The sequence below is a fragment of the Chlamydotis macqueenii genome, chromosome 4 (genome assembly GCF_036417535.1).
Source record: "Chlamydotis macqueenii isolate bChlMac1 chromosome 4, bChlMac1.mat, whole genome shotgun sequence".
Lineage (NCBI taxonomy): Eukaryota > Metazoa > Chordata > Aves > Otidiformes > Otididae > Chlamydotis > Chlamydotis macqueenii.
This window is the reverse complement of record NC_141559.1, coordinates 2,733,101-2,759,250: the sequence shown is the minus strand read 5'-3', so window position 1 is coordinate 2,759,250 and position 26,150 is coordinate 2,733,101. Positions and strand designations below refer to the sequence as shown.

Below are 26,150 nucleotides of genomic sequence, written 5' to 3'. Positions count from 1 at the left end.
TCCCGGCCACCCAAACCCCAGCGCCCTCCCCGCTCCCGGCCCCCCAAACCCCAGCGCCCTCCCCCCTCCCGGCCCCCCAAGCCCCAGCGCCCTCCCCCCTCCCGGCCCCCCAAGCCCCAGCGCCCTCCCCCCTCCCGGCCCCCCAAGCCCCAGCGCCCTCCCCCCTCCCGGCCCCCCAAACCCCAGCGCCCTCCCGCCGCCCCTCTGCCCCCAGCCCCGGGGTCTGGCCCAGGAACACCCGCCCGGGGCTCCGTTCCTGACCCCAAGCCCGCGGGGCTCGGCCCCTGCCCTGGGAAGCCGGGCTCCAGCTCCCTTCTCCCGCCAGGAAAGGCCCGGCTCGCTCCGCCCGGTGCTGCGGAGCCCCGGCTCCCCAGGGACGGAGCCCCCGCCCAGCCCCAGCGCCCCTGCTCTGCCTGCGGTGTCGGGGCGGCCCCGGGAGCCCGGGCGGTGCTTGGGAACGGGCCGGGGGGGCCCCGGGCGGCTCGGGACAGGCCGGGGGCGCCGGGCTCCGGCCCTCCGGGCTTTATTCCCCGGCGCCCCGAGCCCCGCCGCCAGCGCGGCCGCCCGGGACCGGTGTTCGCTCGCTCGCTCTCCCGCCCGCCCGCGCCCCGCCGCCCCCCGGCTCGCCCGCGGCCCCCTCCCCGCCGCAGCGGCCCCGGCACCGCTGCCGGCCGCGGGCCGAGCCCCCCGCGCCTCACCTGGGCCCCGCCGGGGGAGCGCGGCCCGGCCGCTGCCGCCCCGGGGCCGCAAGCGGCGCCACCGGCGCGGAACGGAGCAAAGGCGGCGCCGGCGGCCGCCGGGGCTCAAATGGCCTCGGGCCCGCCCCGCGCACGCGCCCCGCGGCACCGCCCCGCCCCGCGCACCTGCGCCGGGCCCCGCCCCGCGCCCCCGCGCCCGAGTCCCCGCACCCGTGCCGGCCCCGCCCCGCGCGTGCGCTCCCCGCGGCCCCGCCCCTTCCGGCCCGCCCTGCGCACGCGCCGCTTCTTCTGCCGCCGGAGCGGCGCCGGCAGCGCTCGTGGCGGAGGCGGGAACCGGTTCGGGAGGCGCCGGGCGGGATCCGGGGCTCGGGGCGCGGCGCCGGCCGGGCTCGAGGGCTCCTCCGGGGGCTGCGCGGAGCCCGGGGACGGCGGTGAGGCCGGGCCGGGGTTCGGGTTTCGGTCGGGCCGGGGCCTCGCGGGCGCGCAGCGCTGGAGCCCGGGCCGTGCCGGTGGTGGCGGGGGGTCCGGTCTCTGTCCCCGGTCCCGGGACGGGCAGGGTGTGGGTTCCGGGACCGGAGGACGGCGGCTGGGCCTGGCTTGTACCGAGCGCCCGGAGCTCCGAGCCCGGCCCCGCCGTCCCGGAGCAGGAGGAGCCGGCGCCCCGGGCGGGGAGCGGCGGCCGGGCGCCGGGGCTTCCCCACTGGGGTTCCGGGCACGGCCGCGGGGCAGCCGGGGCTCTGCGGAGTGAAGGTGGAGAAGGCTCCGTGCAGGCGTTAAATAAACGGTAGGAACGGCGGCCCGGCCCCTCACTCTGCCTCAGGCCCCCAAGTGCGGGGCGGGCTCTGCATCTCTCGGGCCTCCACCGGACAAACCAGCCTGGCCGGGAGCCCCAAAGCACAGCGCTGGGCTCTGCTGCTGAGCTCTGGCCCCGGCCGAGGGAGCCTGGCTGGGAGCTGCCAAAAAGCAAGCGCAGTCCCTGCTGCTGAGCCTCGTGTCAAGCACCACACACGCAGACCCTCATCTCCCCTTCCCAGCCCCTGCTCTGGCCAAGCGAGCCCAGCTTTTGGCTGCAGAATGCAGGGCTCAGGCCTGGTTTCTGAGACTGGTTTCAAGCACCAAACACACAGGAGTGAGTCTGTATGGCTGAGCCCCAGCCCTGGGCTGTATGAGCCTGGCTTCAAGACACCAAAACGCAGCACTTAGTCTCTCCCGGGAGAGCCGCACAACTGGCTGTGTTACGCTGGTTTCAAGCCCTCCAAACACAGCACTGAGTCTCCGCTTTTCAGCCCCGGCCACATGAGCCTGGTCTCAAGATGCCGAAACGCAGCACTTAGTCTCTGTTTCAATTCCCACCAAAACACAGCACTTAGTCTCCCCCCCGAGTCGGGAAACTGGCTTAGTGACTCCGGTTTCAAGCCCTCAAAACACAGGACGGTCTCTCTTGGTGAGCCTAGTTTGGAGCTACTCCAAAACGCAGGACTTAGTCTCTCTGCGTGAGTCCTAAAACTGGCTTAGTGACCCTGGTTTCCCGTCCTCAGAATGCAGGACTTAGTGTCTTTTCCTGAACTCTAAAACTGGCCCGATGAGCCTTGTTTGGAGCCCCCCAAAATGCAGGATTTGGTCTCTTTGTGAGTGCTTTAACTGGCTGAGGGACTCTGGTTTCAAGCCCACAAAATGCCAGACTTAGTCTCTGTTGCTGAGCCTGGTTTCAGGCCCTGAACAGACAGGACAGAGTCTCCGTGAGCCCAAACACGCAGCACTTAGTGTCTCTTTGTGAGTCCTAAAGCTGGCCATATGAGCTTCGTTTCAAGCCCCCAAAACTCAGGACTTGGTTTGTGTTTCTGACTCCGAACATGGCCAAATGAGCCTCATTTCCAGCCCCTAAAATGCAGCACTTAGTCTCTCTTCATGAGCCCTAGAACTGGCTTAGTGACTCCGGTTTCAAGCCCTCAAAATGCAGCACCGAGTCTCCACTTCTGAGCCCCAGCTCTGGCCATATGAGCCTGGTTTGAAGACTCCAAAATGCAGCACTTAGTCCCTCTTGGAAAGCCCCCAACCTGGCCTAATGAGTCTGGTTTGGAGCACCCCAAAACACAGCACTTACTCTCTGTTGCTGATCCTTGTTTAGAGCCACCTCAACATGCAGGACTTAGTCTCTCTTTGTGAGTCCTAAAACTGGGTTAGTGACCCTGGTTTCCAGTCCCCAAAGTGCACTAAGTTATTTCTGGTTTTCAGCCACAGAACGCAGGGCTCGGTCTCTGTCTCTGAGCTCGGAACCTGGCCAGGTGACCCCGGGTTCAAGCCCTGAACACGCAGCACTGACTCTGTTCCTGAGCACAAACACACAGCACTCACGTTACGTGAGCCCCAAAACTGACCGCGTGAGCCTGGTTTCCAACCCCTAAAAGCACAGGACTGAGCCTTCCACTTCCCAGCCAAGCCCTGGCCCCGACACAGGAACAGGGGCCAGGTCTGTCCTGAGCCCCAGCAGCTGCGTTTGCTGCCCCGAAACCACAGCGCTGAGGCCCCCAGCGCAGCAAGGCCGGGCTCAGGCGCTGTTTCAAACCCTAAAACTGCTCCAAGCCCCCACAACGCAGGGCCTGGGCTCTGGTTTTCAAGCACTAAAGGACGGCACCTGGGCTCTGCTCCTGAGCCTGCACCTGGCCACCTGAGCCTGGCTTCAAGTCCAAAAAAAAACATCGACTGACCTTAGTGCCTGTTCCTGATCCCCCAAAACGCAGGACTTGGTCTCGGTTTCAAGCCCCAGGAGCCTGAAGACACTCACCTCCATCTCTGTTTCTGAGCCCCCAAACCACAGGGCTGGCTCTCCCTTCCCGAGCCCCCACGCTCGCTTGCTCAGCCGCTTCTCGGGGCCAGCCGGCGCGGGGCCCGGGCTCTGCTTCCCAGCCCCGAACGCGCGGGGCTCGGTCTCTGCCGCTCAGCCTCCGAACGCGCCCTCAGGTCCCCGGAAACCGCGGCCCGGCTCTCCCTCCCGACGCCCCGACACCACGGGGACTCCTCCGCGGTTCTGTGCCCGGCTCTGCCCCCACCCCTGGGCTTCCGGCCCCGAGCCCCCGCCCCGGCCGGCCGAGCCCGGCACCCCCGGGCTCTGTCTCTGCTCCCCCGGCCCCGGGACCCCAAAGTTCGACTCCCCGAACCCCCCCACTCCGCCTGCGGTGTCGGGACGGGGCCGGGCGGTGCTTGGGAACGGGCCGGGGGGGCCCCGGGCGGCTCGGATAAGGGCGGGGGGCGCCGGGCTCCGGCCCTCCGGGCTTTATTCCCCGGCGCCCCGATTCCCGCCGGCTCTGCCTGCCCTCGGCCTTGTTCCCGCCCCGGCCTCTCCAGCCGATCCCCCTGCCTCACCTGCGGCTCCCGGCAGGGCCAAGCCCCCCAGTTTTTCCTGCGGGGGCCCGACCCTGCGCCTCCCGGTAACGCAGGGAGGAGGCGGGAGGGCAAAATGGCGGCCGGTACCCCCGGGGCCCCGCCCCGCCCACGCGCCCTGAGGCCCCGCCCCGCCCGAGGGAGGGGGCGGGACTTGCGGGCAGGGACGGGCGTGGTCAGGCGCCGCCGGGTCCTAGCGCCCGCCCGCCCTCCGGTGGCAGCGGGGCAGCTGCGGGTGGAACCCCGGTTGCCTTTGAGCGGTACCGGGGTGGGCAGAGGCTCCTGCGGGTGAACCCCCCCACACACACGTCCACGGGAGACCGCAAGGCGCCGGGCTCCGCATCACTCCCTGGGCCCCGCGCAGGCGCCGCCCGACTATCATGGCGGAGAAGGTGCAGAAGAGGTGAGGCCCGCAGCCCCCCCCCCCCCGCGCCCGGTTCCCCCGCCGTGTAACGGTTTCCCCGCGCGCCCCCTCCGTTCCCCTCACAGCGCCCACTCCGTTCCCGCAGCGTGAAGATCGCGCCGGGGGCCGTGGTGTGCGTGGAGAGCGAGATCCGCGGGGACGTGACCATCGGTAAGGAGACACCCCCCCCCCCCGCACCCCACAACCGCACCCCCTGCCCCGCCGCCGGTGTGGGGCCGGCCGTGGGGTGACGGCGGGCCGGTTCCCCTCGCCCAGGGCCCAGGACCGTGATCCACCCCAAGGCCAGGATCATCGCCGAAGCAGGGCCCATCGTCATCGGGGAAGGCAACCTGATCGAGGAGCAGGCCCTCATCATCAACGGGTCGGTACAGAGATGGAGGCTGCGCGCCGTGGGGCTCGGCCCCCAACCCGTTTCAGGGGAACCAGCGCCGCTCGCCCTCCCAGCACGGCTTTGCTGTCCCGCAGAGCCAGGCCGGACGGCCAGAGCATCGGTTTGGTATCCCGCGGCGTCCTTCCCGGGCTGGGTTTTGGGGTGGGTTGGTATTTTCTGAGACATCTCAACACAGATCCTGGGTCAGTCTTGTCAGACGTGACCTTATGCTTACAGGGCGTTAGCTTAAAAACTCTGAGGAGGCAGAATTTAAAAAAAAAAAAATAAACTTTTATTCCTGAGAAAGACAGACCCTGTGCAAGAGTGAGCAGCCTCAAAACCTTGACCATCCAGCTGGATCAGATGGGTTGCACACCCCTCACAAAACTGAGCTGCCAAACACAACAATAGCTTTGTGGTCTCCGAACTTGAAATATATTCTCCCATCTCACAGGTATCCAGAAAATATTACGCCGGAAACGGAGGAGGTGGAGCCCAAACCGATGGTCATCGGCACCAACAATGTTTTTGAGGTTGGGTGTTGTATCCTTGCTGCGCGGTGAGACAGGCTGTCATACGGCACGCTTGCGGATCGCTACAGGGGCTCTGTCGGGGTTTGAACTGCTGAGGGCTATTTAAGGTGCAGGCTGTTGGTGTGAAAATTACGTCTTTTTGAAATAAAAGCAAAACGTTTTACAGTTTTCTTTAACACAGACCCGTAGATTCCCAAGCAATGAAAGTGGGAGATAACAACGTCATCGAATCCAAAGGTAAAGTCTCGGCTTATCGTCTTGGCCCTTGTGAGATTTTGCTCTGGTAGACGCTGGGGACAGTGCGGGGTTACGTGGTGTAGCTGAGCCCAAAGGCAAAGCTTGTGCAAAGCCGTGCTTTTCCCACACAACCCACGTGCGTTACGTCCGCGGTGCGTTACAGCCGTGCGCGCGACTCTCACAGGGGTTCCTCTCGCTCTCCTTGGCAGCCTTTGTCGGCAGGAACGTCATCCTGACCAGCGGCTGCATCATCGGGGCCTGCTGCAACGTCAACACCTACGAGGTCATCCCCGAAAACACCGTCATCTACGGTGCCGACTGCCTCCGCCGCGTCCAGACCGAGCGGCCTCAGGTGAGCGTGACGCGAGAGTGACACAAACGTGACACGCCGTCACCCTCCCGGCAGCGGCAGGGCCGCTGCCTCACCTCCCGTTCCTCTTTGTTCCCAGCCCCAGACGCTGCAGCTGGATTTCCTGATGAAGATCTTGCCGAACTACCATCACCTAAAGAAAACCGTGAAGGCCGCGTCCACTCCCGTCAAGAGCTGAGCGCCTTCTGCGGCCGGTGGAGCGGCCGCTCTCTGTGTCCCTCATTCCATCCGTGAAAAAAAGGAAAAAAAAAAAAAGTATTGCTTATTTGTGTCCTTTTTTGTATTCCGCCACGCATCTCGGACCAGCTTTGGGTCTGTCATCTGTTGTACGTGCTTTGTTTTGGGAATAAAGTGACACCCGCTCTTCTGTCAAGGGGGGCCCGCAGTCCTTTCTGGGTCGGGTAACGCCGCGGGGGTGCCGTGCCCCGGTCGTACAAGTACTGACAACACCCCGCACCCCCAAATCCGTGCGGATCGTGGGGTGGGAAAGGCTCCAGGGCCGGTGCCACCCACTCTCTGTGGCCCCTGAGTGTTGCCTCTTGCTCGGCTTCCTTCCCCGAGGATGCGGTGCGGAGCCGAAGCTTCTCCGCTCCTCAGCGGTTCTGGTGAGCTGCGAACGCGTCCCCCCTTCCCAGCCCGCCCCCGAGATTCCCCAGGGATGTTGCTCACGACTTCCCCTTCTATCCTTGTGCAACGCCGCCAGACGTTTTTGCCTCGGCGCAGGAGGAAATCAATGCCGGAGCAGAAATTTCCTGCAGGGAAGAGAGACAAGAGAGCGTCAGCAGCCGCCCGCAGCGGAACCCCAAGCGCCAGCGGGGCTGCAGGGCGTGGGTGTTTGATTTGGGACCAAGGGTATCGGGGGGAGCAGCGCCCGCTGGAGCCAAGCGGATTTTTCTCCCTGATTTCCGTTGCAGGGATACCAAAAGTAAAAAAAAAAAAAAAACCTCACCGTTTTTTGACTTTGCAATTCCAACCGGGGAAAACACTGGGAGATTAAACATGTCTCGCCTCTCCAACTTCTCCCCCTGCTAAAAGACAAAGCAATTTTTTGCTGGGAATTTACCCCAAAAGCAAGAAGCTCCAGCGGATTTGGGTAACTGGCTTGGTCTCCGCGCTTTAGATTCCCTCTCGGGGCCGCCTGCCCTCGTAGCCGGGCGCTTCCCGCTTCCCTAAATCCAGCTGGCGTGGCTCGTTTCCATCTCCCTCCCAGCACGAGAGGTTCTGCTCTGTAAATCACTGCCGTGGGGAGGCTGGACGTCGGCGGCAGGGCTGGGTCCGGCCGGCTGGACACGGGACATGCGGGCAGCCTGCAGATCTGGTTTGGCCGCCGAGTTGCGGGAAGGCGAGCCGTGGCTTCAAACACCCGTTCCGTACGAGCCCTCTGCCGCCAGCGCGATGTCACCCCCGGTCCCCGCGCCCTCGAGGGTCTCTTGTCAAGCCGCAGGACCACGGACCCCCGTCGGCCTCCGTGGGAATGCAGCAGGGCTGGGGCCAAGCCGAAAACCAAGATATAAAATCAAGCAAGCGGGGCGTAAGGTCCAGCGCAGGCTCACCTAAAGCCTGGCCTAAGCGGGGAGCGGGGTGGGAGCCTAAATGCAGCCGCAGGGCCAGGCAGGGAGGGGGTGTGGGTGGCTGAGACCCCAGGTGGGGCTGGTTGGGGCGATGAGCCCCTCCTGTGCCCGGTGTCCCCAGCGCTGTCCCCTCCTCTGCCCCACAGCCCCACTGCAGCCATGTCCCTGGGACTGTGTCCCATCTCCCCAGCCCTGTGTCCAGTGTCCCCAGCTCTATGTCCTGTGTCCCCAACCTGTGTCCCATGTCCCCAGCCTGTGTCCAGTGTCCCCAACTCTGTGTTCTGTATCCCCAACCCTGTGTCCCACACCCCCAGCCTGTGTCCCATCTCCCCAGCCCTGTGTCCAGTGTCCCCAGCTCTATGTCCTGTGTCCCCAGCCCGTGTCCCATGTCCCTGGGGCCATGTGCTGTATCCTCAGCCCCGTGGCCCGTGTCCCCAGCTTTGTGTCCAGTGTTCCCAGTTTATGCCCCGTGTTTCTAGCCCTGTGTCCTATATTCCCAGCCCTGTGTTCCCATGTTCCCAACTCTATGTCCTGTGCCCTCAGGCAATGTCCCACGTCCCTGAGACTATATCCCATCTCCTCAATCCCGTGTCCCATATCCCCAGCCCTATGTCCCCTGTCCCCATCCTCGTGCCCAGTGTCCCCATCCCGATTCCCACATCCCTAGCCCCGTGTCCCGTGTTCCCAGCCCCGTGTCCCGTGTCCCCATCCCATATCCCACATCCCCAGCCCTATGTCCCGTGTCCCCACCCCTCCATCCCTCCTCCCCCGCCCTACATCACGCCCCCCGCCTCCCACATCCCGTGTCCCCCCCCCCCACCTCCTCCCCATCCCCGCGTCCCACCTCCCCTCCCCGTCCCTCCCCCGTCCCTCCCCCGCCCCTCCCCGCTCTCCCTCCCCTCCCGCCCCGGACGCGGCTGCCGCCGGCGGGACGAGGCGACCGGTCCGGACGCACCATGAGCAGCGTCCCCGCCGAGCGGGATGGCGGCCCCGCCGACCCCGGCCTGCCCGAGGAGGAGGTACCGGGGGATGGGGAGGGGAGGGTGAGAGGGGGGGTTACGGTGTGGTGGGGGGGGTCCCGCATCCCCCTCCCCACCCGCCATCCCCGCGGAACGCAGCCCACGCAACCCCACGCGAGGGGTGGGTCCGCGCCGGGGGTGGGGGTGGTGGGGGGGTCCCATCGGCTTCCCCCGATCCCGCGATCCCCCCGCAAGCACACCCCTCCGCCTCCCCACGGAAGCTCTGCGAGCGTGGGGGAGCCCCACTCAAAACACGCAGGGTGGGTGAGTGGGGTGGGGGGGGTGAGGACACCAAAACAGCCTCACCCCCACCGTGACAGTGACAGCGGGTACCACGCACCCGGCCGGCTCCGCGCCTCGTGTCCCCGTGGGTCTCACCCCAAAGACCTCACGGAACCTCCCCACGGGAGACGAACCCCGCGCCCCGCCACGGGAGACGAGAGCGGCTTTTGTCTGTCGCAACAAGTTCCTGGTTTCGCCCGTGACCTTGAGATGGGAATTTGGACTTTGGGAGGGTGAGAGCAGGCGGACAGGATCTCTTCCTCACCTTTCGCCCGTCTGGCTGCTCCGGCACGTCCCCACCGGCTTTTCGGCGATGGGTAACGCCGGGATGCGCCGCACATCCGCCGTCACCTACCTTGATTTATTTTTTTTATTCTAGAGGAGGTTCTGGCCTGAAACTTCCCAAAGTTTCCCAAAGCGGTCGGATAAAGGGGGAGTTTTTCGGCCTGCAGGTCGTCGCGCAGGAGGCGGCCATGTGCCGCGGCGGCACGCGACGTCCCGCGCTGGCCCGTTGCCTTTCCCAACGTCCCGGCACGAAGGGTGACCCTCGCCTCGCTCCAAGCCGGATCCGGAGGGAGCGGCCGTCGCGCCCTTGGGGACCTCGACCTCGCGACGCGGCCCTGCGGCTGCGGAGATGCCGGACACGAGGGGTCCCTGGACGGGACGGGCGGCCGCGAGGTGCCCCCGCGTTTTCCTTGAGCCAGTTTTTTTTTCCCAGTTGGCACCGTCGAGGATTCGCTTAGGCGCAGGGGGAAGGAGTTTTTGCGCCCTACAAACCTCTCCCCATTCCCAGGGCCTTGCTTTCCACCCCCTCCTCCTCCTCCTCCTCCTCCAAAAAAAAAAGAGGGTTCCCCGTGGAAGAGCATGGGACGGGGGGGGGGCCAGAACAATTTGGAAGGAGGTCACGTCACTTTGGCCGGGCGAGAACGGCATGTAAAAGCTCGACAGAGGCCTTATTTGGTAGCGGAGCGGCTCTGGAAAGCCCAGCTCGCAGCCCTCGTCCCCATCCCATGCCAGATCCCTCATCCCTGGGGGACCGGGGCGTGCGGAGGGGACCCCAGGGATGGTTTTTTGGGGAGAAGGCGCCCAGCCACCCGCGCCCGCCGCTCCCCCACTCTGTCGCAATCCCCCATCCCCTCCCTTGGCTTCTCGCTGGCTTTTCCTCTGCCGCTTCCTCGTTCCAGCCCCGGCAGCTCTGAAAACTCCCATCTTCCTCCCCCCCCCAACCCCCACCCACCAAGGGCTGCTCCTCACCGCCGGACGTTTGGTTGCCGGGACGGAGAAACGGTTACGGGCGGCGAGGCCGGAGGCTGAACCCCGTCTTCCCGCAGGAGCCAGCATCCCTCGGCCTCCGCCTTGTTTACGTCGGGGAGTTCTGCGGGTTGATGGCGTGCGTACGCGCAGCCCGCTAACCTAAACTCAGCCCGGGAGGCCGCTCCGTTCGCGGGGCGAGTATTTACGCGAGGATTAATCCCGACGGGGCTGGAACGCACCCCACTTTGCCGGGAAGCGGGGAGGGGTTGAAAGCTCCGCTCGCCCTCTTTTTACAGCTCTCATCGCAACCCCGCGTCGTCGCCGGCATCCGGCGGGGCGGGCAGTCAAGCGGCTCATCCGGCGGTGGGGAATTAAAGCGAGCCCCCTCCCCACACCTCCCTGCCGCGGGAAGGTGGCGGACGGGGCGCTGGGGTTGCAGGAGGCGATGAAACGCCTCTCCCCGGCCTGTTAACGTTTTACCGGGGGTGGTTTGCGCAGGGGCAGGCGAGCGTGACCGCGCCGGCGGGGCCCCCGCCATCCCTCGGGGCGGGAGCGCGGGAAGGGGACCTGGTGCGCTCCGCGTGCGGCCCATGGCGCTCGTCTTCTCCTGGGGAAATCGGGGCGGTGGTCCCCTGCGAGGTGACCGCGGCCAGCGGCTGCCCGCCGCAAGCGTCGGCGCCTCGTGCCGGGGAGGAAACCTCTGGTTTCGCCCCCAAATCGGAACGAGGAGAGATGGAGAAATGCTCCACCAGGAAGAAACTCTGAACAACGTCCGCGGGGCAGAATCGAAACAAAAACAACCTGGGGTATCCTAAACCAGGGTGTTTGGGCTGCGGGAATGCCGCTGCCCTGCTCCAGCGCCCTTCGCCAACCCTCGCTGCGGAGCCGCAGCTCCAGCTCCGTCCCACGGGAAGCTTGGGAGCACGCGTCTCGCCCCGTCCGCCTCCCAGAAAGGCTCGTTTTTCCCCGTGGAAAAGCATAAACCAGCCAGCGCCGGCGATTTCTCTGATAACACTTTATTTTCCCCCCTCAAGGGCAGGATTTTGCCCCCGGAGCGTTTCTGGGAGAAGCTGGAGGCTGAGCCCCCGGCACAGGAAAGCCTGGAGCAGCTCCCTGCGGGCCGAAGCTCCTCTTCCATTTAAGGGCAGGAGTAATAATTCCGCCTGAAATCTTTCCCTCGGCAGAAGGATATCCGCCGGGAACGATCCCCGAGGACGCTCCCTTTCTCTGCCGGTCCCATCTCGTTTCGACGCAGCCCGCGTCCTCGCAGCCCAGCCGCAGGATGCCGTTTACGTAGGACCTACCCCAACCTCCCTTCGGCCGGGCACGCCGGTGCCTTTCCGCGGGGTGCAGATGGGGAGCATCTCCCCCCAAAACCCCCGCAGCCCCCAAACATCCTTTCGGGGCTGGAAACCATCCGGGGGACCCTTTGGAGCCCTTCACCCTCCCGCCGCCGTATAATTTTACGGTTTAAAACTTGGCCGACCCGCGTCTGAACTTTCAAAGAAAACAAGTCGTTGCCGAAGAGAAGCCCTTCCTCTGCGAGGCCGAATTTCCGCGGGTTTTTCAGGGTTCCTTTTACCTCTCCGCCGCATGGAGAGCCCCGGGTTTGGATTTCAGGGCTGTGGCAAATTGTCGGCGGGTTCTCCGTCACCCCGGGGGTTTGGCGGGGAGCGGAGAGGCGGGAAGGCAGCGTGCGAGCGGGGGCTCGAGGGATGATGGAGGCAGAGGGGACGGCGCGGGGATGCTCAGCCTCCTCGGGACGCAAACCCAGCTGGGAGCATGGATGCGTCCGGCGAGCCGATTCCCTGGATAGCGCCGCGCTTTGGCAGACCTTTTTTTTTTTTTTTTTATCCTAGGAAAGGATAAATTTGCCTTCTTTATGTTGAATTTCATGGATGCGTGGGGGAGCTCCCCCGGGTGAATCACTCCCTGGCCCCTGCTGGGAGAAATTTGGGCAGCGTTTCCGCCGGGAGACGCTGCGGCATTGGGATGCTCCGTCACCCTCTGATCTTGGAAAACGGGCAGAGAGCTGGCGGGGGTCCCCCCAAGCCGCTTCCAGCCCACCTTGGATGGTCCCAGGGCTACCGGGGCCATGCCAAATTGCAGCCCTGGCTTCGGGAAGGGGTGAAGCCACCCCTGCGCTGATCCCATCCAGCCTGGAGCTCTCGGCATCCCGCTGGGCAAAGCCCTGAGCATCCTTTCCCGGCCGGAGCGGGGCTGGTTTTCCAAGAGGAATCAAACATGTGATGGCTGTACTTCCACCCCGGCTTGTTTTTGGCTGCCCCCACGCACCCAGGGCTGGGTACCAGCAGCGATGGGTATCGGGAAGGCCCCCAGTACCTTTTGTTATTTAATAGACAGGGGGGCAGCCGGAGGTTTTGTGACACAAAGCAGGAATGCGTGCTGCTCCCGGGCTGGGAGATGGGGCAGATAGCTTATCTGCAAGAGAAAGAAGAAATGTCAGCAGGAGAATAAGCCTGGGCTGGCTGTTCCTGGCTGTTCGGCGTGTCTCCGTCCCAGGGAACGGGGCGGGCAGGGTGCCTGGCCAAAAAATAAAACGCAAAAAAATTCAAGTTTTCCCCTCCTCCAGCCCAAATCTGGTAGCTTGGCACCCTAGGGTGGCTGACCTTGGGCTTGCCCCTCTGGACCAGCTCTCACACGGCATTCGGGTGCGTGAAAAAAACCCAAAACCAACCAAAACAAAAACCTACAGCCAGCAAATCCTCCAGATTTCCTGCCGGTGTGATGCTGTCGGAGCAGCAAGGCCGACATGGGCACCGTCCCCGGCTGCGGAGAGCGGAGCTGGTGGGCGATGGCAGCCAGGGTCGGGCCCATCCACAGGGACGCAGCGGGGTCTGAGCCTAAATACGGCCCCGGCACCCTGGGCAGGGTGCGTGGGTGGGTGGGGGTCCAGGTGGGGCCGGTTGGGGCCGTCGTCAGCCCCAGGCGCCCGCCAAGGCCCCAGCCGTCGGCCATCAAAGCGTTGGGATGAGATTTTGGGGGATGAGGAGCGAGGGACCCCATTTGTGAAGCAAAACCGTGCGCGGGTCTCGCCCCGGCAGGGTTCGCCCGCCCCGCAAGGAACGGGGTTTCCGTGAAATGCACCACGGCAAATGTTAGATCCACCCAAAAAAAAAGAGTTAAAAACCCCTTAAAAAGTGACTTTTTATCAACCAAGCTGCTTCAAACCAGCCCCCTCCAAAACGGGGCCGTTCCTCCGAGGAGGAAGAGTTGGGGTTTGCTTCTCCCCGTCCTTAATGAGCTGCCGCGATTAAACAGAGACAATAGGCATTGTCTGCAGAGAAAGGGGACGCCAGGAGAGATTCTGGTGGCCAGATTGGGGTAGGAAGGGGCTGGGATGGTGGCAGGGCAGCCGTTTCGGCCCGGAGAGCTCTCAGTGCGGTGAGGACGGGGACGCCCCTTCCCGAAAACGCCACGTCCCCCAAGCCTGGCTGAAGGCTTTTGGCCGCCCACGAGGTTCGCCTCGGGCTGGCATCGTCCCTCTCGCGGGTGCGGCAGCGGGAGATGTGGGGGTATCCCCAAATTAGGGACAAAAGAGGGGTCCCCCAGGAACCCGCTTTCTCCTTTTCTAGGTGAGGACGCTCTTTGTCAGCGGGTTGCCTCTGGACATCAAGCCCCGGGAACTTTACCTGCTCTTCAGACCCTTTAAGGTACCGGATTGGGGAGGGGAGAGGGGGGCTGGAAGCGTCGGGGTGCCCCATCCCCATGGCTCCACCAACCTCAGTGGGAACTGGGACCCTGCTGGTTTCCACCACAAAAAAAAAAAAAAAAAAGTCTAATTTTCCTCACAGAAACCAGTTTCTGCACCTTTTTTTCCCCAAAATAAACCATAGGAAAATGGCACCGGGCGCCGCGATTGCGCCGGGGGTTTAATTGCTCGGTGACTTGCGCCCCGTTTAGCAGCAGAAGGGTGCTGGCCATAAAACCTCGCCGGTCTCCGCGCCCCGCCGCACCCGCAGCTAGGGCTCGGAGCTCTTTTCGGACACGAAGGATGACGTTATCCGGCACCCGGCATCCCGAGGAGAAACCCAACGGCAGCGAGTCCCCGCGCCTTGGCGAGCTCCCCGCCGTGCCCGCCCGATCCCCCTCGGCCGTAGGGAGCTTTCCTTCTCCACGGGGCGGCGGAATCGGGGGGGATCTCCACCAAACCCCCTTTTGTTCCTTTTTTTGCAGGGGTACGAAGGGTCTCTCATCAAACTCACCTCCAAGCAGGTAGGAGCTCCTTTGAAACGGGGGCGAGCGTCCTACGCCCTGCTCCCGCTCTCCTCCGGTGCACCCAGGGCGGTGGGGTCCCCGGGGTTTGCGGGGGGGGGGTCCCCAATTCTGCTCCCTGCCAGCCTGATTGACGGTGCCTCCTCTCCTTCCTCCGCAGCCCGTGGGCTTCGTCAGCTTCGACAGCCGCTCCGAGGCGGAGGCGGCGAAGAACGCGCTGAACGTGAGTGCGCCTGGTTGCTCTGGTTTTTTTGGAAATTTTTTTTTTCCCCCCATCATTTCCCTGTCTCCAAATACTCTCCAAATTCCTCATTCCTGGGAATTCCGCATCCCCATCCCTCCAGCCCTTCTCCGCTGTGTCCTCCCTCCCGGGGGGCTGCATCCCTCTCGCCTTTCCCGGGGCCATCCGGGAGGGCTGGGACCCTAAGGATTAACGAGAACCTCGGATACGAGTCAGCGAGAGACGCCGTTCCCAGCCTCTCCCACTCCTTCAGCAGGAAAAATCCCAGAAAAAGCAAATTTTGCTTTCCTTTAGCAGCTCCTTCCTACCTCCTGAAAACAGTCACGGGGAGAACCGCGTGGAGCCGGTTCTCCGATTCCTCCGTGGGTTTTGGGTTGGGTTTTTTTTTTTTCTTTTCCTCCTTTTCTTCATTTTTCAATGCAGAAGTTTTTTTTTTTTTGGCTCCGCTAATCCCTCTGGATAAGAGCTGGGCCGCGCGGGATGCCGACTGCCAAATATGGTGCCGATGCTCAAGATGCCGGAGGAATGCGAGCCGCCTTGGGGCCCGGCAAATGAGCACGTTTCAAGGCTGGAAATTGGAAAAAAAAAAAAAAAAAAATTAAAAAAAATAAATGGGGAGTTATTTTTGCTGCGGGGCTGGCACCCGGCGGCGCTCGCCCGACCCGCCGTGCCTCCTTCCCTCCCGCAGGGCATCCGCTTCGACCCCGAGATCCCCCAGACGCTGCGGCTGGAGTTTGCCAAGGCGAACACCAAGATGGCCAAGAGCAAACTGGTGGGCACCCCAAACCCCAGCGCGCCTCTCCCCACCGCCGTACCTCAGTTCATCGCCCGCGAGCCCTGTAAGTACCGCCCCGCGCGGTGCCCTCCCACTGCCGCCGCGGCGCCGCCCGTCCTCGTTTGCCTCGGGGAAAACGCCTTCGTCAGGCAATTCGACGTGGACGTGGCGATGCCGGGCCTCCGGATGCCGGAGGGAGCTGGGATGGCAGTGGGGAAAGCTGGGTCCAGTTGGAAGCGGCGGCGAGCGTGGCGGCGCGCTGGCACGTGCCGACTGGTGGCCAGGGGTCCCCCAAGGCGGCTGCCAGCGTGGGAGAGGCCCCAAGGCCGGGGGAGAGGTGGCTCGGCACGGCGCGCGGGAGCGGGATGCGCCCGCGGCGCGGGGCGTTTCCGAGTCGTGGCTGGGGGTTTCGGTGGAGGCTTTGCCGTGAGCGTGCCGTACCCGTTTCCGCTACTGGAAGAGCGTTTTGCGCGCGGGCATCGGTTCCTCGCCACGCTGCTGCGCACGGGCACGAGCCGCACGCTCTCCTTCGCGCCCGCCGATGCCGGATCCCCGGCGTTATTAAACCTCTCGGAGACGAGGAGCCCAGCCCCGCGGCGCTGCCCTCCATCGGCTCAGCCCGGTGTTTTCCCAGCGGGCGAGTTCAGTGTTGGCTTTGCGGGTCGGCTCTCGCCGGCGCTACTGGCGCGCCGCGCTTCTCCGGGGAAGCTCCGCTCTTGCTCCCGCTTGTTTTGCGGGGAGAAGGAAAGACCGGCGGTGCCGACAACGGGCACGTGGCGTGGCAGGGGCCGCGGCCCGGCGGTCGCCGTTAACTCTCCTTCTTCTTTTCTTGCAGATGAGCTCACGGTGCCTGCACTTTACCCCAGTAGCCCTGAAGTGTGGGGGCCGTACCCTCTGTACCCGGCGGAGTTAGCACCTGCTCTACCTCCTCCTGCTTTCACCTACCCCGCTTCGCTGCACGCCCAGGTAATTCGGACCCCTCCGCCGCCACTGCGCTCACCCTCCCGCCCCTGGGCCCTCGCCGCACCGCTAACCCGGCTAACAGGCACTCGCTCCCCGCCCCGAGATTTTGGAAGGGCACCCAAAGCGAGCTGAGCGCTGGCGGCGGTGCACGCGGGCATCCCGAACGCCTCTCTGCCTTCCTGCCTTCGCTCTCGCCCCGTGCCCGGCGCGGAGGGAGAGATGGGGGATGCTCGCCCAGAGCTGGACCGTCGCCATGGCTCCCGGCACCGAACGACCCGGCCGGATGCCGGCGCGGCGCGAGATTTAGGGTTCCCGAGCCGCCCCTCGAGCATCGCTGGGACGCAGCTTGGCAGATGCGGGGCGTGAAGCAAAGCGACTCCGACACGGAGGAGAGGGCAAGCGAAGCGCAAAGGCGGGATCCATCTTTTATTGACGAGGCCGCGCTCTTGTCACAAGCGCTTTTCTGCTGGCTGCCACCACCACGGCAGCACGCGGCCGTTAAAAATTAACCACCCGCCCCGGGAGAGAAGCCGGGGAAAGAAGTGGAAATGGAGGCGGCGGAGGATTTCTTTGCCGTGCCAGCCTTTGGGATGTTTCCCGGAGCGGCATCGCAGGGACGCTGGGAAGAGACCCCTCGCCGTGGGGGCCCCCCCAGAAGCCACGCCGGACACCGTCCCGGCTTTCGCTCCTCGTCGCCGGCTCCGGCTTGGCGGTCAGCGAGAGGAAATGAGCTCACGGAAACAGATTTGCCGGATAAGCCGCATCCGAAAAGGCTTTTGGCCCCGGCCCGCCGGGATTGAGCCGGGATAACCAGTTATCCGGAGCCGCCATTGCTGGGAGCCGGAGGCAGCTGGGGACCGGTTGGAGCGGGAGGACAAGGAAAATCGCTCGGCGCACAAACCAGCCGCAGCCTTTGGATTAAACTCCGGCTTTTGGGGCCCTGCTGTTTATAGAAGAGCGGCGGTAAATATTATTGCAGCTACGTACTTGCCTTGTCAAATAACCGCTAACAGGCAGCACCTGCGCCGCTCGGGAGGCCGGGGAAACGACCGGCGAAGGAAACGGAGGCGTAAGGAAGCTCCGAGGGCCCCCAGGATAAACCTGATGTTAGAATAAACATTACCTGCCGTGGTTACAGAGCCAGCGCGGCGGGGAGGACGGTGGTGGCACCTTCCCCGTCGCACCCGCGGTGCAGCCTGTCCCCGTCCCTGTCTCCCCAGGCGGCTGCCGGTGTGGTGAGGGGCGTTGGAGAGGGGTGTCACCCCCCAAACCAGAGCTGCTAGCCAGGGGGATGGGGAACCTCAGGGCGGCGGGGCCGACGCGGCATTATCCGGCAGAGCGCGGAGCGCGCACGTGCAGGCGGCGCGGGCTGACAGGTTTTGGCGTCTGGCGCGCAGCCGCGGCTCCATCGGGAAGGCGGTTGTTCCGGGGGGGGGTTGGGCATTTCGCCCCCCTCACCTCGTAGGTGTTAAGAGGGGACGAGGCCACCTCCTGCTCGGTGAGACCGCCGTCCCGGCGTGGTCCTGCGGCAAGGAGCGACGCCGGGGACCGCGCTCGGCTCCAGCCGGTGTTGCTCTCCAAACCGGAGCTGGGATGGCTGGACTGTTTGAGTTTCGGCGTCCCTCCGCCCCGTGCCTGGGGAAGGCCGGGAAAGGGGAGCCCAGAGGCCCCAGCTGGTGCCAGGGTGGGCGGCCACCACCCCTCTCACCCCGTGCTCCTCTTGTCTTTGCAGATGCGCTGGCTCCCCCCCTCCGAGGCTGGTTCTCAGGGCTGGAAGTCCCGTCAGTTCTGCTGAGTGCCGGGTGAGTGCCGCTTCCCCGCTCCTGTCCTCCTGCGCCGGCGCGGGGGGCTGGTTCGGTCACACCTGGGACCTCTTGGGATGGAAAAAGCCTTGCAAGATACGTTCCGCAAACAACTCAGCCTTTTGTGGGTAAATAAACAAAGGGGATTCAGATGGAAGAGGGGAAAGAGGCTGGGCTGATGCTGAGCATCGCTTGCCCCCTGATCCCAGCCTGCCTCGACTGCCCCAACTGCCACCCCCCTGCGGGGAAGCCGCATCCGCACCCACCTACGGAGAAACCTCAGCGGATCCAAGGAAGCGGCGAGGCTCTGGCACTGGCTGCCCGTGCCGCCGCTCTGCCCGTCCGCCCGGCACTGCGGCCACGAGGCTCCCACACCCGGGGAGGGCAAAGGATCTGCAAAGGATTTACCGGCTATTTTAAGCCCAGCAGGCAAAACCAGGGAGCGGCGAGGCTTTGGGAACCAGTTCCAAAATACGGAACGTGCCAGCAGCCCCCCGCTACCAGCGTCCCTAACCCTCCGCTGTGTCCCCTCGCAGGTCTCAGGTGTGTGATGGTGGCCTACAGTCAGTCTTGTGGGTTTTAACGGAGTCTTCCAAGGCGGCTACTGGGTTGGCGTGCTCTCCGCAAAACCACAGTGTGCTGGTAAGGCTGCAGCAGCACAGCGCCCGGCCGCGCCGTGGGGACGCGGCCCCTCGGGCTTTGCTGCTTTGGGGAGGGGTTGGAGGGGTGAGGAAGCCAACGCGATGTCCTGGAGGAAACGGGCGGCGAGGCGGGCGCGTCCCTGGGATTGATCGCTGCGGGGTGGCTTTGCTGCTTGTGCTACGGCGCGGAATCACGGCTCTGCCGTTCCCATGTTTATCGCTGTTATCGGGGGCGAGAGTTTCGCCCGGCGAGGAATGCCTCTCGGCTTTGAATTACTCCCGGTAATCTCATCTCGCTGCCGTCCTCGCTTCCTGCCTTGGATCAACAGAGACCGAATTCCTCTTAAGTATAAAATTCAACTCAGATTTAACTCTCAGCTTCCCAGCTGGTGCCTCCTCAGTTAAAACCCCAGGGGCTACAGCCAGCGGGGAGGAGCAAACTGGGACCAGTGGGATCCTTCCCCTCTGCCTGGCCGACTGATCCCAGGGTGCCGACAGCCTCGGCTCTCCCCGTCTGCATTTCCCACCTTGCCCTTTCCTGGTTAAACAACTGTCCTTGGAGTACAGTCCCCGATTCCAAAATGAGCCTCCCTCTCCCCCGACGCCGCGGCACGGGAGCTTCAAGAAAGATTAACCGCAGCCCCTTTGCCTCAGCCCAAGATCGCCGCCGGTTTGTTTTGGTGTTTGTTTTTTTTTTTTAACACCTCTCTCTGTTGTTACAGGCTTGAAAAGGAAAAAAAAAACCAACCAAAAACCTCACACAAGTTTGGATTCCTCCAAGACTTTCCCACAGCCTCTATCACACATCTGCTCTCCTAGAAGAAAAACGAAAAGCATACCTAGTAATAATATTTTCCTCTTTTACACTGTATATTTGTAAGAAAGAGCGTGTTACTTCTGAAGCATGGTTTGACAGGCGTTGCCGTAGCGTTTGAAACGTCTTTTCAAACAGAACCATAGGAAAGCAGACTACAAAAAGAAAAAAAAAAGCAAAATGAGAGCAAGTATTTTTGTACCAAACCTCCTAAAACAGGACAATCTTACACTGGGTCGGACCACAGGTTCTGTGCTTGACTTTCGGATGCTTGTAATTAAGAGTAATTATCCCCTCCTCGCCCCGTCAGCTGCATGTCAAAGGCACGATGACGTTCACGTGCGCACAGACGTCGAGACGCGTGGCTCGGGTTTGTAGGAACTGCGCTCCGGCTGTGTCAGCACGACGTCTGCGGACACTTCCAGTGTTACTGTTTTCTTCCCAGTTGTACCAAACGACGACCAGGCAGGACAATCAGAAACTTTCTTACGGTGATTTTTTTTTTTACCTTAGGGCTATGTTAATAGCTTGCCGCGCGACGCTTTCGGCATGGTACAACGGCTCGGATCAGGGATGGGCAGAGACAGCCCGCACATGTAGCAAGGCGACAGTTTGCCTCCTCCTCCTCCTCCTGCCATGACTGCTTGAAGTTGTTACGGGCAACGTAAACTGCTGTATGAGAGAAAAAAAAAAAAACCAAACGAAAAACCACAACAAATCCTCGGTTCGCCAGCGCACTCGAGGTTGGGCGCGAGTCCTGAGCGAGCCGAGGGGCTTAGACACGTGCCAACCGTTAGGCCAAAACGCTGGGCTGAGCTGGGGGTTTTAGCGTCAAGGTTATGCCGGCCCGGCGGGTCGCTGCGTAGCACGTCCGCGTTTCCACGTGCAAAGACAAGAAGGGAGGCTGCTAACACCCCTGGGGCAGTTATCTGTACCCTTTACGGAGATAGCGTACCAGCAAAGAGACCGCTTGATATACTGGTCTCTCCTTCTCCTTGCTCCGGGAGGAATTTGGAAAATGAAAGAGCAAAGCAAACCGAAACACAAACCTCAAACAGATTTCAGTTTCTTACAAAAGGAGGCGCAACATTTCTCCTTTCATTGCCTTTGCCCCCCACCCCATCCCTGCTGCAGAGCACACCGAGCTCAGCCGCCGCCCGGGCTTCGCCGCAGCCGGTTTCCCAGCTGCACTGGGGACACGGGCTGCTCGTGGCCTTGTTAAACATCACCACCTTTTTCTTCCTCCTTCCTTTTATTCTGTGGGTGGGCCAAAATAAAACGGCTGAGATTTCGCCTGCCGGAGCCGGGGCGGGGCTGGGGGGGTGAGACGGTGCGATGGGAAACTGCCCTGTTGGGGTCTTCTCGGTAAAGGCGACGCAAGAAGAAATCAATTCCAAGACAAACCTCCGAGCAGCTCTAAAAGGAACGATACCAGCGTTTCCAAGCGACCGACTAACTCTTTTAGCAAACTATTTCCTGTACTTTGTCTTGTGGAGAGGAGAGAAGCTTCCACATTGTCTACTCCGCTTTTGGAAATATGTTTAAAGGTACTTTTCTATTGTAATTTTTTAAAAATAAAACCCGTGATTATTGTAAGTTAATGTGCCGAGCGTTGCCGTGTGCTGTGTATCTGGGTAGGGACAGGGAGAAGGATCCCAACACACACCCTTCGGGGAAGAGCAGCCTCCTTCCTCCCTCGGGAATTGGAAGGCAACGCTCCGGAGGGATGCAGCGATTTTTCAGGGCAGATACCATCGTCCCGCTTGGCTCGCTTGCATCTCTAGGAAAGCTATAAAATCCAGGCTGGAAGGATCAGCAGGCTCTGAAGAAATGACTCCAAGTTTACAAAGATGTTATCGGTTAGTTTTTAAACCTACTAATCTTGGCACGGAGCAGAGGAGCTAAGCTGCGATTTTCCATGAGCTCAGCCACAGCAGAGGCAAACGTAACCTAGAGACCAAGGGCCAGATTTTTTTTTTTTTCCTTTTTTTTCCTTGAATTTTGAAAAACTGGGTTCGTAAGCCCAACCTAGAAATTCCTCCTCCTTCCTCTCTGCTCCACTGCCGCCCCCATAAAAGTGACCAGCGTCCCCAGGAGCCTCAGCCAACAGGCCAGGCTCCGAAAACAAAGCACCGGGAGCAAGCTCCAGCAGCAAGCAGGCTGCAAACCGTCGAGGGCGGAAGAAAACGGCGTGGTGGTGTTACTTGAAACCCCTGGCTGGCAGAGATGAGCCGGGAAGTTAAGACCTTAATGTTGGATGGTAATCCCCCCGCGGCCACCGCAACTCACAGCTTGCTTTCCGAGTGGCTTTCGGGGCAGGCCGGGGGTAGGAAGGGATGAGAGCTGCGCGAACGTGTTGCTCAGCCCAGTTGCTCTTCCGAGCGGCGGTAACCGGCTGACACTGCCGTCCCAGGCACCGCGTTAGCGAGGCACGCAGATGTTTTCGAGGGCGGGTTCAACAGCAAACGTCCAGCTAAGAAACGGACGAAACGCACGCGTCCCCCTGGACTTTGCCTGGGCACAGCATCTGCTCCTGCGAAAGGCTGTGGGGCCTTGCTGAAAATATTTAACCTCCTGAACCAATTTTTTTTTTTTTTTCATTTCCCCTGGAAGCCAAAACGTTTTCAGCTCCGTGTTGATCAGCGTTGCCCTCATCAAGCTGCTTGCCCGGCCCCAGCGTCCCCTTTGCCCGCGGTGACCTTTCCCCACGAGGCCGGGGGAACATTCCTTCCCCGTGACTGCCGGGGCACTTACAGGAAGGCCTGAGCTGCTGGCGGACACTGGGAGATTGCAAAACGGGACCAGGGACTCTCAGGCCAGCGGTGGCATCCGATATGAGGGATAAGTCCCAGGGGGGTACCAACCGGCAGAGCTGGAAAAACCAAAATGAGAAAATTTCACGCTCTCATTGTTTTCACTTTCCCGAGTCTTTCTCTCCCCATCCCCCAAACGCCAAGGTGAAGCTCAGGGAATGGGGGATGCGAGCGGCTCCTTCCTGCATCCCTGCATCCCCGCGCAGAGGTTTGCTGCTCCGAGGCTGCCCGCTGACGGGCAGCAGGCTGGAAGCGACGGCAGGGAACAGGCAGGCAGGGTCTGCGGAGAAAAACACAGCACTAAATCCTCGTGTCAGACAGACACAACCGAGCGGCAAAGGAACGGGAACAAGATGGGAGAAGGAGAGCTGTATTTCCCGGAGGATCGGACGGAGGGGCAGGCGGCTGGGCAGCAGCGGCAGGGACCGGGGGATCGTGCGGCGGGAACGGAGATGGGCCAGCAGGGGTAGGGAGAGCAAAGGGCAGACAGAGCCGGCGCCGAGGCCGGCCAGCAGCGCCCGCAGCCCGGACGGGGCAGGGAGGAGGAGCGAGCCCAGCACCCGCTCCTGCGGGCCTCCTCGAGGGAGGAAGGAATAACAAGCCTGGGAGAGGAAAGATGAGATAGCACCGGGGTTTGGCCGGGCAGCTTCAGAGGCTGAGATGCAGGCTGGGAGGGAAGCCGGCGGCTGAGAGCAGAGAGGTGGCTTTTGTGAGGACAGGTGGGGCCAGGGCGAGGGCGCAGCGCTTCGCTTTGCTCCCCAGTTGTCAAAGCTCGGGGAAATCGAGAGGTGCCAGTCAGCAAGGGGCTGCTCTGTGCTCCCCGCGCCCTGGAAAGCGCGCAGCTGGAGCGTCGGGCATCCCAGTACCCTGGGAAGGACAGGGATAACTGCAGAGCACACCTGAAAACATGGAAGTTTGTCCTGAGGCTCTGCCTGCAGCCCAAAGCAAGGGCAGCCATCGCCAGGCCAGGCAGTGCCTGAGCCAGGCTTCCGCAAACATTTAAACACCGTCTTCTGCCTCGCCGCCACGCTCAGGCTAGAAATCAAGACGACGGTGGAGCTTAAAAAGCAAAGCTAAGAAACACCATTAGCAGATCCCCGAAACGCTGCTTCTAAACCACGGGGTAAGTCAAGCATTAGCAGAGCCTGGACTTCGTCTCTGCAGCCTCCATAATTAATAACCAGCTCAGGAGGGAATAGAGAATACAGCGTAACTGACGGAGGCAGGAGGAAATGGCACAAGTACTTCAGGCCTTGGATGTCAGCCCAGAAGTGCAGGTATAGTAAAAAAATTAACTTAATGGAAGGCCAACCTCCTGCCTCAGCCGTCCTTCTCCCCTGCTGTGCTTGCACTCTGCACAACGTCCACCCCACGAGGCCGGTGGAGTCCAACACGTAGGTCTCAACCACAGAGGCACTGGTGGGTTTTCGGAGTCACCGCTGGTTTTTTTTTCTGGGCTGCTGGGTAAGACAGAGGCCGCTACGCACACTGGCAAACCAAAGCAGAAGAAAGCAAGCCAGGGAGAAACAGAGAGATCTGCTCTTAGAGCAAGCTGGGCAGCACCCGAGGAACCCACAGGAGCACGTGGGTTCTCTGGAGTTCTCTGATCCAACCTCCCTCTTGCAACAGGACTGCTGCCAACGAGATCAGGGCAGTCTGGTCTCGTCTGGGCGATGGATGGAGACACCTCCTCACTAGCTTTTTTTTTTTCCTAACATCCAAGCCAAACTTCCCACGTTCCCCTATTATGTCATCTGCCACAGCTGCCAAAAAGAGTTTGACCTTCCCACTGCCCTTCGCATCGCTGTACCTGTGATGTGATAATGCCCTCAGCTGCCTCTTCACCACACCGAGCTGCCCCCAGCCCAGAAGCCCCAGCCAGACCCTCCCCAGCACCCCTCCGTTCCTCTTGAACGGGGGAGCCAGGCCCAAACTGGACACGGTTTGCAGGTGTGGCCTCCCCAGTGCTGAGCAAAGAGCCCAAAGCTTCCCTCGCTCCGCTGGCCCTTGCCAGAACGGCGCAGGCCGCGTTTGCGTCTTTCCGGAAAAGAGCAGCTGCAGCTATGCAACACCCAGCGCAATGGAGAAGCCACCTTCCTGCTGAGAGCCCTGCTGTGTCCGGACAAGCCCTCTCTTCCAGCAGCAGATTGGGGTACAAGCTCTCCTCTCCCTGACGGTTGTTAGCGATTAGCCCGGCTGGTCTCAACCACTCACCAGTAAGCACTCAACCCTACTGGACATCCTTCCCCAGATGCAGTAGCTGCCAGAGGCCCTGGAGGCAGTTAACACACAAAGGAATTTGGGCCTGGTACATTAGCAGCGACCGGAAAGCAAGCAACGAAGCTGGAAATAATGAGATGTCGGTGTCACAGTCTCTCTAGTCATCTGCAAACGCAGCCCCCTCCTCACCGGCAGGTACCGGGAGCCCAGCTCTCCCCCGTGGCCCCGCACCGCCCGCCCGTGCTCATGCGAAGTGACAGCCCTCGCTGGCTGCATCCACGTGCGGGGTCTTTATACCATTTGCCAGAGCTCCCTCGCCTCTCTCTGCTCTGCTCTCTAAAAGCCTTGAATGATCACGATGAATTATAGATCAGCTCTGGTACACACCGCCTTATGTCAGTTTTCTCATTCGACCATGCAAAATCCTGCTGTTTTCCATCCCCTTCCAGAACGATCATCGTAACGGAGGAGGAGGTGGAATAACTCTTCAGTTAGAGCAACTTTTAGGAGAGAAGCCAGTAGAGCTCCATGTTTAGAGGTGAGACACCCCTGGGCTATGCAACTTGGACCTTAAATAAACAACAGTGCTTTTATTTTGGGGGTGAGGAGGAGGAGACGAAATAAAAAGTCTGGTTCAGGTATAGACACAAAGAAACCCTAATGAGCTCCTCCTGAAGGACCAGTGCAGCCCCTGATCCCCACGGGCAGGTATCCTGACTTTGCTAACGGATGCCCTACGACGATACCTTTTCAGAAGCAAATCCTAGCCCAGCAACGCCCCGCTACAGAGGAAGAGCTATCAGCGATGCAACCCGGGTTATTCCACCGGCTCCCTCCTCCTCCAGTTTCGCCACAGGGGAATTAGCACACCTCCCTCCTGCCGTGATGAGCTAGTGTCATAATGAGGAGGAAACAAAGGACCGAGCGCACGTCTCTGGCTGCTTGCAGACCTCAAACGAGCTGTGTTCTCTTGGGAACAGCTCCAGCGACCGCTGCAGATACTGTCCTCGCAGCCACGGGCCGCAATTGTGCAAGGGAAAGGATGATGTAGATAGCCAACATGTATCTCAAAGAGCTCCCACCATCGAGAAAGAGCATCTTCCTTTTCCCCAACGCCCTGTCCGTAAGTCCAGCAGCATCACAGATGCTCCTGGCTGATACGGCAGGGGAAGAAGAGAAGGGATGCTGCATCAGAAGAACTGCTCATCAGTGCTTGCCTTCCATCATTGTCCCAGATGGTTAAAGGCTCACATGACAGCCTTGTCAAGCCCGGCACACCAAATCCTGGAGCTGAGGGAACAACGTCCTTGCTGGACAGGACACGCATCACCTGAGGAACCTCTGGAGAGTGGAAGAAGCAAGTACTCACCTGGCAGGGACACGTAAAGAGCACACTGAGATGGGTTTGACAAAGAGCCTTCCTGAAACGCATGAGACAAAGGTGCCTGCCATGGACTAGATGACCATTGTTCGTCCCTTCCACCTGAAATATTCTGTGTTCTATCT

At 61.9% G+C, this 26,150-nt stretch overlaps 2 protein-coding genes across 4 annotated transcripts; both read left to right on the top strand.

The window, feature by feature from the left end:
- Positions 1 to 4,251: 4,251 nt before the first annotated feature.
- On the top strand, positions 4,252 to 6,386 carry DCTN6 (dynactin subunit 6). Its single transcript, XM_086747044.1, has 7 exons — positions 4,252 to 4,482; positions 4,589 to 4,653; positions 4,759 to 4,864; positions 5,328 to 5,416; positions 5,596 to 5,643; positions 5,853 to 5,995; positions 6,093 to 6,386. Exons 1-7 carry the CDS (start codon positions 4,460 to 4,462, stop codon positions 6,189 to 6,191), a joined length of 573 nt encoding a protein of 190 aa, XP_086603170.1. The 5' UTR covers positions 4,252 to 4,459; the 3' UTR covers positions 6,192 to 6,386.
- A 2,098-nt stretch (positions 6,387 to 8,484) lies between these two features.
- Positions 8,485 to 21,217, top strand: RBPMS (RNA binding protein, mRNA processing factor). 3 transcript variants are annotated; one of them, XM_086747275.1, is made up of 10 exons: positions 8,485 to 8,603; positions 13,736 to 13,813; positions 14,337 to 14,375; positions 14,536 to 14,598; positions 15,305 to 15,455; positions 16,227 to 16,357; positions 18,087 to 18,156; positions 18,693 to 18,798; positions 19,520 to 19,639; positions 20,125 to 21,217. In XM_086747275.1, exons 1-7 carry the CDS (start codon positions 8,541 to 8,543, stop codon positions 18,147 to 18,149), a joined length of 588 nt encoding a protein of 195 aa, XP_086603401.1. In that variant the 5' UTR covers positions 8,485 to 8,540; the 3' UTR covers positions 18,150 to 18,156; positions 18,693 to 18,798; positions 19,520 to 19,639; positions 20,125 to 21,217. The 3 variants fall into 3 exon arrangements, with proteins under 3 accessions (XP_086603401.1, XP_086603400.1, XP_086603402.1); XM_086747274.1 differs by having other exon boundaries at positions 19,520 to 21,217; XM_086747276.1 differs by lacking the exon at positions 16,227 to 16,357 and having other exon boundaries at positions 19,520 to 21,217.
- Positions 21,218 to 26,150: the final 4,933 nt, after the last annotated feature.

Coding starts and splice junctions, on each gene's coding strand:
- DCTN6 (XM_086747044.1), top strand. CDS start 4,460: ATGGCGGAGAAGGTGCAGAAGAG. Junction 4,865..5,327: donor CAGGCCCTCATCATCAACGG/GTCGGTACAGAG, acceptor CCCATCTCACAG/GTATCCAGAAAATATTACGC. Junction 5,644..5,852: donor CAACGTCATCGAATCCAAAG/GTAAAGTCTCGG, acceptor TCTCCTTGGCAG/CCTTTGTCGGCAGGAACGTC.
- RBPMS (XM_086747275.1), top strand. CDS start 8,541: ATGAGCAGCGTCCCCGCCGAGCGGGATGGCGGCCCCGCCGACCCCGGC. Junction 13,814..14,336: donor TGCTCTTCAGACCCTTTAAG/GTACCGGATTGG, acceptor CTTTTTTTGCAG/GGGTACGAAGGGTCTCTCAT. Junction 14,599..15,304: donor CGGCGAAGAACGCGCTGAAC/GTGAGTGCGCCT, acceptor TCCCTCCCGCAG/GGCATCCGCTTCGACCCCGA.